At 46.1% G+C, this 12764-nt stretch overlaps 1 protein-coding gene across 2 annotated transcripts in view; it reads left to right on the forward strand.

Moving 5' to 3' along the window:
- IGF2R (insulin like growth factor 2 receptor) overlaps nucleotides 1-12764 on the forward strand; it is a 136897-nt gene that overhangs the window by 61596 nt on the left and 62537 nt on the right. For both annotated transcript variants that reach the window (XM_063623223.1, XM_055268728.2), the window contains exons 8-12: nucleotides 1700-1862; nucleotides 2091-2256; nucleotides 3563-3666; nucleotides 9634-9798; nucleotides 12467-12607. In XM_063623223.1, coding sequence (XP_063479293.1) covers nucleotides 1700-1862; nucleotides 2091-2256; nucleotides 3563-3666; nucleotides 9634-9798; nucleotides 12467-12607 — 739 coding nt within the window. The remainder of the gene's footprint in view (nucleotides 1-1699; nucleotides 1863-2090; nucleotides 2257-3562; nucleotides 3667-9633; nucleotides 9799-12466; nucleotides 12608-12764) is intronic.

Genomic DNA, 12764 nt, shown 5'->3' on the forward strand with positions numbered 1-12764 from the left:
CAGGTTCCCTCTTTTGTTTTTAAAGATAGGGTCTCACTCTGTCGCCCAGGCTGGAGTGCAGTGCCACGATCTCACTTCACTACAATCTCCGCTGCCGCAGTTCAAGCAATCCTCCCACTTCAGCCTTCTGAGTAGCTGGGACTACAGGCGTGTGCCACCACGCCTGGCTAATTTTTGTAGTTTTAGTAGAGACAGGGCTTTGCTATGTTGCCCAGGCTGGTCTTGAACTCCCGGGCTCAAGTGATCTGCCCACCTTGGCCTCCCGCAGTGCTGATATTACAGGTGTGAGCCACCGTGCCAGCCAGGTCTCTTTTCAAGCTTAACTGTTCACTGGGCAGACCTTGTGTGACATGTGCTTGGACACTGTAATACTTGGGAGGTTTGTTTAAGCATTTACATTTGCTCATTGAATGATTTTAGGAGCTGGTATTTAGTAAACACTCACCTTGTCATATAGATCTTTTTAAAAATGCTTTATTTATTTGTTGGGCTTACATAATATAAAGTTCAGTTTTTTTTTTTTTAAGTACAATTCAGTGGTTATTAGTATTTTTTTTTTTAGAACTGTGCAATCATCATCACAATCTAATTTTGCATTTCCATCACCCCAAAAAGAAACCTCCTGCCCATTAGCAGTCTCTTCCCATTCACACCCCAAGCCCTGGCAACTGTCTACCTTCTTCCTGTCTCTGCGGATTGGCCTTTTTTGGATGTTTTATGTCAGGGGAATCCTACACTGTGTGGCTTTCTGTGCCAGGCTTCTCTTATGGAGCCCTGGGATCTGCATCACCATGTGTCTGACTACACCGAGCCACGTGGGCAGAAGCATCGATTATGAGTCAGACAGAAGAGGGTTGGGCCTGCAACTCTGCAATTTACTAATTGTGTGCGACCTGTTTGTAAACCTGGCACCTAGTGCCTGGCGTGTAGCAGGTGCTCAGTGAGCATTTACGGGATGAATGATGCTATGCCCGGTGCTAAGCCCAGTAAGACGTGTCTCCCAACAATGATTAAAAAGCTGGCAGTGACATTCCTGGTGAGCAGGGACCCCATCAATCCCGTTCATGGCTCACATCAAAGATGAATGGTGGAGCTCCCGCTCTGTAGAAGCAACACAGTGGCAGAAGCGGGTTTGTGTCTGGGTGGTGTCTTGGCTTCACCCAGGAGCAGGTGTGGGTACACATACGGTGGTGCCCAGGATCCCAAAGGGGTTGTGGACTGTGCCCTTGGATGTGCACGTATGTGATGATGTTCAGTCAGTGTTGGGGTTGCACCACTCCAGTTGAGCACCTCATGGAAAGTGGTGAATGGACCATGTACCCTGCATGGCCTGTTAGCGCTTTCCGACGTCTTAGTGATTGCCACATGCCACTGAGTCCAGGTGCTCGCTGGCCGAAGCTTGAGTGTCTCTCTGAAGGTGACTAGACTAGAAAGGGAATAGAGTGTAAAAAGGAAATGGAGGTGTTACGAGTCAAATGGAAAAAAAAAATAACAGTTTAGAAAAAAATTAAAAGTAACTACTGAGTTGTTATAAGTCAAATAATCTTAATGTGTTAGAGGCAATTATGATTCAAAAAACAGAAACAGCAAAATGTAGAAACCTAACAACCTGTCTTTGAGCTTTTCATAAGTGTGGAAAATCTGCATTAAGCCGCATGAAACATTTTTTATTTTGCTTCTTTCACATTGTTCCCGATAGGGCACCATTCCCAAACTCACTGCTAAATCCAACTGCCGCTATGAAATTGAGTGGATTACTGAGTATGCCTGTCACAGAGATTACCTGGAAAGTAAAACTTGTTCTCTGAGCGGCGAGCAGCAGGATGTCTCCATAGACCTCACACCACTCGCCCAGAGCAGAGGTAAGCAGGCACCTTCTGCCTCCTGGCACTACTTAGGAAGAAGGGGATCGAGAGAGGGAACGGGACAGTAGGGGCCAAGTCAGTCCATGCATGCTCCTGGGTTGGAGAGAGCTGTAGTTTGGGCTGGTGTTTCAGAAATAGGATTCAGGTTTGGCTAAGTAAGACTGTAATCTTCTAATACCTATTCATATAAAACAAGCCTCTTCCTGTTAATTTCCCTGTTTTTAGGTTCATCCTATATTTCAGATGGAAAAGAATATTTGTTTTATTTGAATGTCTGTGGAGAAAATGAAATACAGTTCTGTAATAAAAAACAAGCTGCAGTTTGCCAAGTGAAAAAGAGCGATACCTCTCAAGTCAAAGCAGCAGGAAGATACCAGAATCAGACCCTCCGGTACGTCAACAACCTCTGTGTGATTTTCCTTTCTCTTTGTGTTTCTTGAGACAGAGTTGCACTCTGGTGCCCAGGCTAGACCGCAGTGGTGCAATCTCGCTGCATTGCAGCCTTGACTTCCCTGCCTCAAGTAATTCTCCCACCTCAGCCTCCCGAGTAGCTGGGACTACAGGCATGCACCGCCATGCCTGGCTAGTTTCTGTAGTTTTTGTAGACGTGGAGTTTTGCCATGTTGCCCACACTGATCTTGAAGTCCTTGCCTCAGTGATCCTCCCACGTTGGCCTCCCAAAGTGCATGGATTAGAGGCATGTGCCGTGGGACCTGGCCTGCATAATTTTCAAGTGCATTGTGTGTATTCTTGTGAAACATAACTCCCTCTCCTCCTTTTCTTCCTCTTTCCATTTTCCATAAGGTACAGGAATCAGTTACACCAGCATTCCTTCCTAGTAGACTTCGGCAAGTTGCCATTTGTCACTAATCAAATGTTTTTCCTGGCTTTAGAGTGAGAATGCTTCTGTTAGAACCGTTCACTTTATAAACCTGCTGTTTGTACGGAACCTACTGTAGGAAAAGTATTTAATGAGTTTACAGTTGATAGGGCTTTTTTATTTTAAAATTTGTTTTTAAGGAGTTTTAATTTTTCTCTGGCAGTTTGAGAATCTGAAGCACCATCAGCATTACAGAAAATTTTAAACAACTGAAAAAATGCATTCAGCACATTTCTTTTGACCCTTAACTTGGTAGTTGACCTTCATAAAAGCAGGATGAAGATGCAGTTTTCTGAAAATGTGTTAGGGGCAATTACGATTCAAAAATTAGGAATAGAAAACTGCAAAAACCCCGGAACTGGTCTTTGAGCTTTAAAAAAGCATGGAATATCTGCCGAGAAGCCGCATTTTAAATATTTTGTTTTTGCTTCTTTCAAATTGTTCAGGATCAGTATTGTCCAAGACCCCTCAGGCACGGCTGTGTTCATGGTGGCTGTTAAGAAGGCTGTCTAATTCTTGGGTGTTATTTATTTTGTACAAAATCTAAAAGTGAGAACAAGAGAAGTCTTCATGCTCACAGCAAAACCTTCGGCACTTTCTTCCAGCCAGTTACTACTTTGAAGCGAGACGATGTCAAGCCCAATACATTTGGAACTCATTTCCTGTAGCTATTTTTCCCTGGCTGGCTAGAGAGCTTGCTGTTTTAGATCAGTAGTGATGAGGCTATGCAAAAGGCTTAATGTAGACATTTAAAAAGATTCAAGTTTTTTTCTTGGTTCTCCCAAACACATTTGTCTGTATATTCACAAAAATCTAGATATTCGGATGGAGACCTCACCTTGATATATTTTGGAGGCGATGAATGCAGCTCAGGGTTTCAGCGGATGAGCGTCATAAACTTTGAGTGCAATAAAACCGCAGGTAAGTGTGCACTGGAGTTCAGCCCCTCCTCTTTCCATTCATGGGCATGTGCTTGTGTGTGTGCACAGGCGTGCCCTTGGAAGTGAACACTGAATGGAGGAGTCAGATGCCCTCCTTTGGACTGGCCGGCTCTAGCCCCCAGACTGGGTTTTTTCTGTTGGAGTAACACTTTCCCCACCCCCACTGCCCCAGTGGACACACACACATCCTGTTTGCGTTTTCCTTGGTTCTCTCTGTTTGTTTTGGGTATGGGCCCAGCACAGAGCTTGTTGGGAAAGTTTTCATCTTGAATTTTGGTGCACGCTAAACTACAGCAAGGACAGATTCGGCAGGGGTGGGAAGGCTTGCCAGTTTTGATTGAGTGACCTCTTCTTTTATGTAATGAGTATCAAGATAATCCTTTTTGCAAAGTGGTGACCCTGTGGTAGAGTTTGGATCTGGGGATTGCAGAATGTCGCTGGGTGCATTAAAGCTGAAGGCATGCATTTCTCTGAGTGATGAGAAGCACCCTTGAGTCACCAAGGCACTGGCATTTCAAAAAGCGGTGCCGCTGTCCATATCTTGACGATCGTAGACACAGTTGTAGCTGTAGAGAGATGATGGGATTCCATCATCATCAGAGACCTGCCCCATGTGTTGACCCCCAGGCTGTGACTCCAGGCACCCTGCAGGGCATCCCACCACTGCTCAGAGCAGTCCAGCCCAAGTGCTACCCTACCCAGAGGGTCTTTCTGGCCCTTGCTTCCTCTGTGTGTTCTGTGTGTTTTTCTACAGCAGAGCTTTGGGTGGCTTGGTTACAGGATGGGTTGCTACAGGATTCACTGTGGGATGAGGGAGAGGCAGCTGGACATGTGAACCATACTCTCGAAGCCTCCGGAGATCAGGTCTGCGTTGGGAGAGACAGTCAGGCACCCCTGCCCTGGTAGCACCGCACCCCTGCGAACGTCGTAGCAAGCAGGCAAAGAACGGGCCCAGGGTCTTGCCACTGGGAAGGCTTTCAAGCCCAAAATGCCCCAGTAACTGCTGTTGTGGCACCTGCCCTTGGGGTGCCCTTGTTCACAGGTCTGCCATTGCTGTCCTTGTTCTCTCTGTGGCCCCTTTTGTTACTTTCACAATACACACATTTTTTTAGTACCTGTTTGCTTAGGCCCTATGAGGCTGGAGGGTGTTGTGAAGATAGATGGCTCTCTAGGTGTTCACAGACTAGCAGCAGCGAGAGAGAAAGAGCATGATGATGGAAGTCCAGGGCAGTGCTGCTAGAGTAGAGCGAGTGCTTAGTGTCGTCGCTCTGCTCCTTTACCAGGAGGGAGGCACCGAGGTCAGCTGGCTGGGATCTGGGCTGGGCGCAGGGGTAAGCAGTTAAGAGAGGAGGAAGTGCTGCCTGAGCCACGCTACACTGAGGAGCATGCCAGTCCCGTGTTGGGGTGGCTGTAGGGCCTGGGCCTCCAGACATTCAAAGGCATGGACCAGGGGAGCTAGGAGCAGGTTAGAGGCCGTGTATGGGGAATGTGGCTGAAGATGACCCAGGAATGATGAGTGTGCAGTATTGTAAGAAACCTGTATGTCCTGCAGAGGAGCTGGGTTATATCTGGAAATCTGTGAAGTCCCAAGGATTTTCAGCAGGGGTATGACATACATCTGACTCGTGAATGAGAAAGTCAGTGTGGCCTCTGGATGCACCTCCCATCTGGTCTGAGCACTCCCTGCACCCCTCAGCTTCTCCACCATTCTCTCATCGCCCTCACCTCCTAGCCTACCTACGCTACTAGCCTCCTTAGCCATGTCTGCACCCTGAATCACATCTCTCCTACTCAGTGTCCCCAGTCCCTGGGGATGCAGCCTGTATCTTCGCCATGTGCCCAGCCCCTCCGATGCCCGACCTTGGTTCTGGCTCCCAGGTCACCCCAACTGGCTCTCCTGATCTCCCGCTGGCTCGGGCTGCTCTGCTGTGGTATGAGTCTCCCTCCAACTTTGTGATGACCTCCTTTGGCCTGTTCTGTTCAGGGCTTTTTATTAATGACTTGGCTGAGATCTTTGAGAGTGTGCTGATCTCATTTGGGGATGCTGGGAAGACAGAATCATTGTCCAAAAATATCGAAATGGATGAGCAGGATATGAGAAGGGCATTATATCGTCTCAGACTTACAGGGAAGAGGTGTGGACATTGAGGAGCTGCCAACTAAACAAAAAACAGGAGAGAAAAACCAAAGAGCAGAAAGAAAGAAAAATAGAAAAAATAAAAAGGACCCGCAGTAGAGTGGGGAGATCTTGCCTTGTAGTTATGAGTGTCGATGAGGCCACACCTTCTGGGTTTGGTTCCCAGCTGCACTAGTTTTTAGTTATGAAACCATGGGCCCAGAGAGAGCTAAAGCCCAGATGAGCTGAGGCTTGACAAAACGGGTGAAGGCCTCCCCTAGCTCCATTTTTCCTTTTCATTATAAAAATTTTCAAACATAGAACATTAAAACAAAAATTTACATGCCTGCCACTCTGACAGCCATTGGTGTTTTGCCAGATTTTTCATGTAAGCCATGCATCATTGATGGCTCATATCACCCCACCCTGATGCGAAGAAAGAACATTCCTCTATGTAAATTCAGTACCATTGTTGTACCTAACAAAATTAACAGTGACATCCTGATATTAAAAAACCCATGTTTTCCTAGGCTGTTTTCATTATGATTGTAACAAGGAGCCTGGACAGAGAGATGTCAGGTGTTTTATGGGAGGGTTTTGAGCTGGCTTTCAGGCAGGAGTTGGATTAAAAAATACTTACAATTCCTTCCAGCTCTGTAATTCAGCACTCCAAACTTTGAGAGCAAACTATGTACTATAAAATTAGTTCATTTTTATTTTGCTCGAATTTAAACTTAGAGTTTTTGGAGAAAATCCCTTGGCAGACTCTGTTTATTAGATAGATGTAGTAATGTATTTTTGAAGGTGAATGAGTATTAATTGGCTATATAATAAAAGTGTGGTTTAAGTTGGATCTCTAGGAATTATGCATGTGAATCTAAGGTTCATGTACTTTTCAGGATGCAAGTGCATCTTTTGGTCATAATATTTTTTACCAATTGTTTAAATCTAGTTTGTTGTAAAGTGATGCTTTATTATTGGTGATTCTTTTAAATAAAGATGTTAGATAATTTTTTGGAAGAGCAGAATTCATTAGCATAGGCTAATAAACTACTCACAAATTTAAGTGGCTCAGCCCATTAAAGGTTTATTTTCTTAGTTCAGTGCTAGTCCTTGGGGATGGGGTCATTTGGAGACCTACGCTTTTTCCATCCTGTGTTTCTGCCATCTGTAGGATGGGAACATCAATTTGGTTTTGTTTTTTCCAGGTCAGAAATAAGTCACTTGGCCCAGTCTGAATAGCGGGGGAGGCTGGGAAATGGAGTTTAGCTATGTGTCTAGAGGAAAAATTAAACTAGTTGGGTAAGAGGTAGCATTGTTTTTGCCACAGAGAAATGGGTGCTGCTGCCTCCTCCTTAGGCAGAGAGCTCCTTGGTTCCATTTGAAAACCTTCCTTCCCCTTCTGCTGGAATTGAGAGACTGAGGACACAAAATGGTGTGCTGGAGAATAAACTAGAGCCTTTGGAGCCAGACTGGCAACTTGGGGATTGTGTGAGTGAGGGAGAGATTGTGCAGAGCTAATCCCAACGTTGCTGATGAGTGGACAGAAACCACAGGCCTCATGAATAGTGATTTCTGAAGTCAAAGCCCAGCATGCTTAAAAATGAACCCGAGTGCTTTGGGAGAGGGGAGCACAGCTTACATTCTGCTAAAATTCTTTGAGGAATTGAGTAACAATACGTGTAAGGTACGTAGCGATGGTTATTTACAAAATGGACTCTGCCTGCAGATTATTAGTACGTCTCAGATGCAAAACCAGCTCAAAAGTACAGACGAGTACTAGGACGATTTGTAGTAGTATTTAATTATTTGTAAACTTACATGTTTTTCTTCAGTTTGCAGAATACAAATCCTTTTCAGTAGTGAAATGTGAATCTAGTAGGATTAAACTGTGTGTAAACCTTGTGGGCGGGATGAAGAGAGGCAGAGGCGTGTCACTGTTGCTAAGTTAGTTGACCGGCAAGCTCAGGGGCCCGGCTATGGTAGCTGCCTCTGGGTTGTCAGCTGCGCCCAGGAGGTGAAGGTGGAAGGCATTCCTTAAAGACAGTGGCTTAGTGTACTTACTAAAAACCAAACCAAACCAGCCAATTAAACAAACAAAAAACACAGGAGAGGAAAAAAAGAAAAATAGAAAAAACCCCACAGTAGAGTGGGGAGATCTTGCCTTGTGGTTGTGAGCATGGATGAGGCCAGACCCTCAGGGTCTGATTCCCAGCTGCCCTAGTTTTTAGTTATGAAACCATAAGCAAATTATTTAGCCACCCTAAATCTGCAAAATGGTGCTAAAATTGTACCTTTGCCATGGGGTTTTGAGGATCAAATAGATTAATATAGTCATGTGTTGCTTAACAATAGGAATATGTTCTGAGAAATGTGTCATTAGGCGATTTTGTCATTGTGTGGACATCATAGAGTGTACTTAACACACACCTAGATGGTATAGCCTGCCGCACACCTAAGCTATGTGGTGTAGCCTGTTGCTTCTGGGCTACAAGTGTGTACAGCATGTGAGTGTACTGAATACTGCGTGCAGTTGTAACACAACGGTAAGTATTTGAGTATCTAAATATATCTAAACAGAGAAAAGGTCTAGTAAAAATACGATATTATACTCTTTTGAGGCTACCATTTTATATGCGGTCTGTTGTTGACCAAGTGTTGTTATGCAGCTCGTAACTGTATGAAGAAAGTACTTAAACAGAGCCTGTTTTTCTGCAGCTTGCCTTTATGTAGCTGAGATGCTGAGCTCAGTGCCTGCCTGAGGTTGTGCTCAGTACAGGTTCACTGCTGTGGCTGGTATTATAATTATAGTGATGATAATATTAAAGATTGGGTAGAAATTACAATTGAAATATCATTTGCTCTTGGTACAGAATCTTACTTCCTGTTTTCTTAGATCATTACATAGCTTATGATACCAAACCTCAAGGAGGCAGATCACATGGTGGGAGGCTCAGACAAGGATTATGAAACCATCAGGGGTGGGGAAAGGAGTGTTGTGCCCATGGCCCCCCAGCTGGAAAGGTGCAGGGATAGGATTTCCAGCAAGGAGCAAGTCAGCAAAGCCTCTGAATCTCAGCGTCCATGGGATGGGGATGTGGCCTGTGAAGAGCTGGTTTTCAGACTTAGATCTGAACTATTCCTGCTGATGAATGAGAAATCTGGGTGGCTCACTCTTGGTGGAAGAAGAGGCTTGATTTGAGGAGGGTGTTACAGACAGGTGCACTGATGGAGCCACAGAATGCCAGCGCTGTTTGGAGGTGTGCCGCTAACATTGTGGGGCTGGCATAGGACCTTGGTGTGCTTTCGCTGGGAGCGACTGACTATAGATGGTTTCCACTCTTGTTTTACTTTAGGGATGAGTCCCAGAGAACTTGTCTTGTTCACAGTCACATCACTAAGTCAGCATTGCACAGGGAACTAGAGCTCCATTTCTGTCCTCCTTTCTGTGAGTCCCCAGTGTCACCTAGAAATGTTCAGGAGCCTCTGGGAGCTGACCACAGCCCGGGAGCAGAGGATCCCACTCCCTGCTCTTGCATTCCTCCTGCCTGCCCTTTTAATCTTATCTTTGAAGGCGCTGTACTCAGCCTTCTGTCAATGTCTTCCAAGGTGAAAGGCATGCCGGCCTGCCATCGAGGACTTAGGGTTAAGCATCTGAAGCTTAATATAAGCCTCTGTCATCTCAGACCTCCATGGTCTCTAAAAAAATCTGGACCTGAATTTTTTAACTGGTCAGTTGGCATTGGTCCTTTTCAGTTTTTTCCTTGCTCCTTAGCTGTTCTCAGTTTTGGTCACGTATGGAGTTTAAATTTCTCCTCTTGAATCGTGCAGGTAACGATGGGAAAGGAACTCCTGTATTCACAGGGGAGGTTGACTGCACCTACTTCTTCACATGGGACACGCAATATGCCTGTGTTAAGGAGAAGGAAGACCTGCTCTGCGGTGCCACCGACGGGAAGAAGCGCTACGACCTGTCCGCGCTGGTCCGCCACTCAGGTACTGCCCTCCTTGCCGTGTGGGTCTCGGTCCACGTGCTCATGGAACATTTTCCCATGAGTACTTTTGGAAATGCGATTACTATTTTCTTTGTCAGTGGGCTGGGTCACAGCCCGCCCCCGATTTTTTCATGTGGCTGTGTGAATTATTAGAAGGAGCATTGGATTGGGAGATGAAATAACTGAATTTGAGGCCAGCGTATTATTGTTTTCTGGTCGGGTTACCTTGGGCTCATCGTAGTTGAGTGGAAACTGCCTTGCGCCTACAGGGTGTCAGGCCTTGTGCTCTGTGTTGTTTAGAAGCTTGCTTGCTTGCTTTTTTTTCCTGTAAATTTTTTTTTTCTCTCATAACAGCCTTCCCATAGGCCATATTCCCACTTAACACAGGAACTCTCAGGCCCACAGAGTGGAGCAGCAGCTCAGTTGCTGTCTTTTGACCTTGTGTTTTCACCCTTTACACACTGCCTCTCTTCCATCTCTGAAGTGGGATCTGCAGCCTCTGCCCCCTGGGGTTCTTCTGTTTGGATCCTCTAGGCAGATGGATGTGCGCCTTGGGCCGCTATTCATCACTGCCTCAGTGTGCAGTGGGCTTGTACTCGAGGCTGAGCTTACTGTTGCACAGCAGGCACTGGACGAGGTGCCAAGGAGGCAGCAGCACCCCCGACAGCACAACCCCTGCCTTCGGGGGCTTGGAATTTAGCAGGAAACAGAGCAGGTGGAATAATAAGAATGGGAGTCTCAAGCAGGGATAATCTGATGGGGGGGATTTCTGGTTTTACCCTCTTGGCAGCTCAAATTAGGTGTATAGAAGCCAGTTGCCTCTGTAAGGGGGAGATGACCTGAAGCAGAGAGAATGACTTGCCTCATGTAATTACCACCCAGAACAGTCACAGAACTGCTGGCAGTATGTTCTTGCTCGTAAGTGGGAGTTGAACATTGAGAACACATGGGCACAGAGGGGAACAGCACACAGCAGGGCCTGTTTAGGGTTGGGGGTGAGGGGAGGGAACTTAGAGGATGGATCAGTAGGTGCAGCAAACCACCATGGCACATGTATACCTATATAACAAACCTGCACGTTCTCCACATGTATCTTGTTTTTTTTGTTTGTTTTTTTTTTTAAAGAAAAATAAAACTGCCAGCGGTGACAGCACTGCTGCTCCTGTCTTCTGAGTCCCACCTGGTTTGCTAAATACCAGTTTAGAAAGGGGAATCCCTCTTGTGGAGTGTTTGAGAACCTGCTGCACTGTGAACCGCCTGGGCAGGGAGTGCTGGCAGTGCTGTTGTGGTTAAACACCCTGTGTGCTGCTGGGAACGGTGCCGTGGTTAATTCTGGCACATGTGTGCTAGTGAAGACATTGGTTTTCTGTGAAGCGGAAAGAGTTCTAGCTGCAGAGTTGGAGACCTGGCTGAGGAGTGGCGTTGCCACAGCCAAGCACATTTGCTTGAGCGAGCTGCCCTCCAGGCCCGGGTTTTTTACAGTGAACTGGGTGGTGCTGTTAGATTCCTTAAGTTAACTTTTTTTTTTTTTTTTTAAACATCTCTGTGTATAAGAGACAATCTAGGATCTGTGAGATAAGGAGAGACACATTTTTCAGTCTACAGACTTCCTGACACAGCTCTGGTCTCTTGGAATCTGCAGTGTTTCGTGGCATTTGCGCATAGATAGCCCTGAGTAAATTGTGAGGGGAGAGCTAAAACCGTTCCTTACTGCTTGAAGAAGTCCCTGAAGACTTTACAGCCCACCTGGCTTCACCCCAGACTTCCGGTGTTTAGGGCAGGTCCTTGTTCACATGCACAGTCTTGTATGGTTTCTTTTATGCTGTTGACTTTGGAAAGTGCTTCTCCAAATGTACTGTATCACCACTGATGAGTCATGGGGTTTTTGCCTTCCAAACTCGAGTACCCAACCTGCAAAGGGAGCATTTTCAAATGAGAGTGTGTATTTTTATATCTTTACCTCCTCCTTGACACACTTTCTAAGTTACTCCTTCAGCGACCGTTTGCCATGTGGTTTGCTTTTTGTGGATGCCCTCGCCCTTGCTTGCTGTGCTGGTGACACTCAGCTCGTGCCCCCCACCTCCTGCAGGTGCCTAATCAGTGTCTGCTCACACTGACCAGCTCATGAGTCTTGTGAGTTCAGCGGCCACCTGTGGTACCTTGCTTGTCTTCTGTGGTAGCATGCATTGCGTCCCGCACTCAGTCTGCAGATGTGTAAGAGGTTGCTGGTTTCTTTTAGCTGCACAGGCCTTCACAGGGGCCGAGCTGGGTGTATTAGCAATGGTGTTGAGCGGGGTGTATTAGCAATGATGTACCACTCTACTGCGTCCCAAGACACAGGCTGCCTTCTTGATTTGGGTTTTCAGTTTCTAATTTCATACCGTGGGGCTTGGGAGAATTTTGCTGTTCAGTTTTCTGTCCCCCAGTTGGGCCTACTCTTCTGAAGAAGTATTGGGGTGTAGTTTGTTTCTGTCACATTAAACGAGAAACCTGAGAATCTCGGTGAATTTTTGTGCTTTCAGTCTGCCCGGGTTCAAGAAACGTGAGTGCTGGGGATTGAGTCACAAAGTGGTTTGGGAGCTTTGAGCTTTGGCTTAATCACCATTTATTCTGTGACTCACAGAAATCAGCATTGCTTTTGGCTAAAGTACACTTTTGTTCTGTTACAGAACCAGAGCAGAATTGGGAAGCTGTGGATGGCAGCCAGACGGAAACAGAGAAGAAGCATTTTTTCATTAATATCTGTCACAGAGTGCTGCAGGAAGGCAAGGCACGAGGGTGTCCCGAGGAGGCGGCAGTGTGTGCAGTGGGTGAGTTGTGCCCGGACGGAAGATCTAGGTGATGCTTTTCTAGGGCATCCAGTTTGGAATGAGTTAGAAGATCTTTCTGTGGTTCATCTAAGCCTCCTCTTTCTATAATCACATGAAGGATGGTAAAAAATTTTTATTCATAACTCAAATGTCAGTA

This window comes from Symphalangus syndactylus, chromosome 2 (genome assembly GCF_028878055.3).
Source record: "Symphalangus syndactylus isolate Jambi chromosome 2, NHGRI_mSymSyn1-v2.1_pri, whole genome shotgun sequence".
In the NCBI taxonomy this organism is placed as follows: domain Eukaryota; kingdom Metazoa; phylum Chordata; class Mammalia; order Primates; family Hylobatidae; genus Symphalangus; species Symphalangus syndactylus.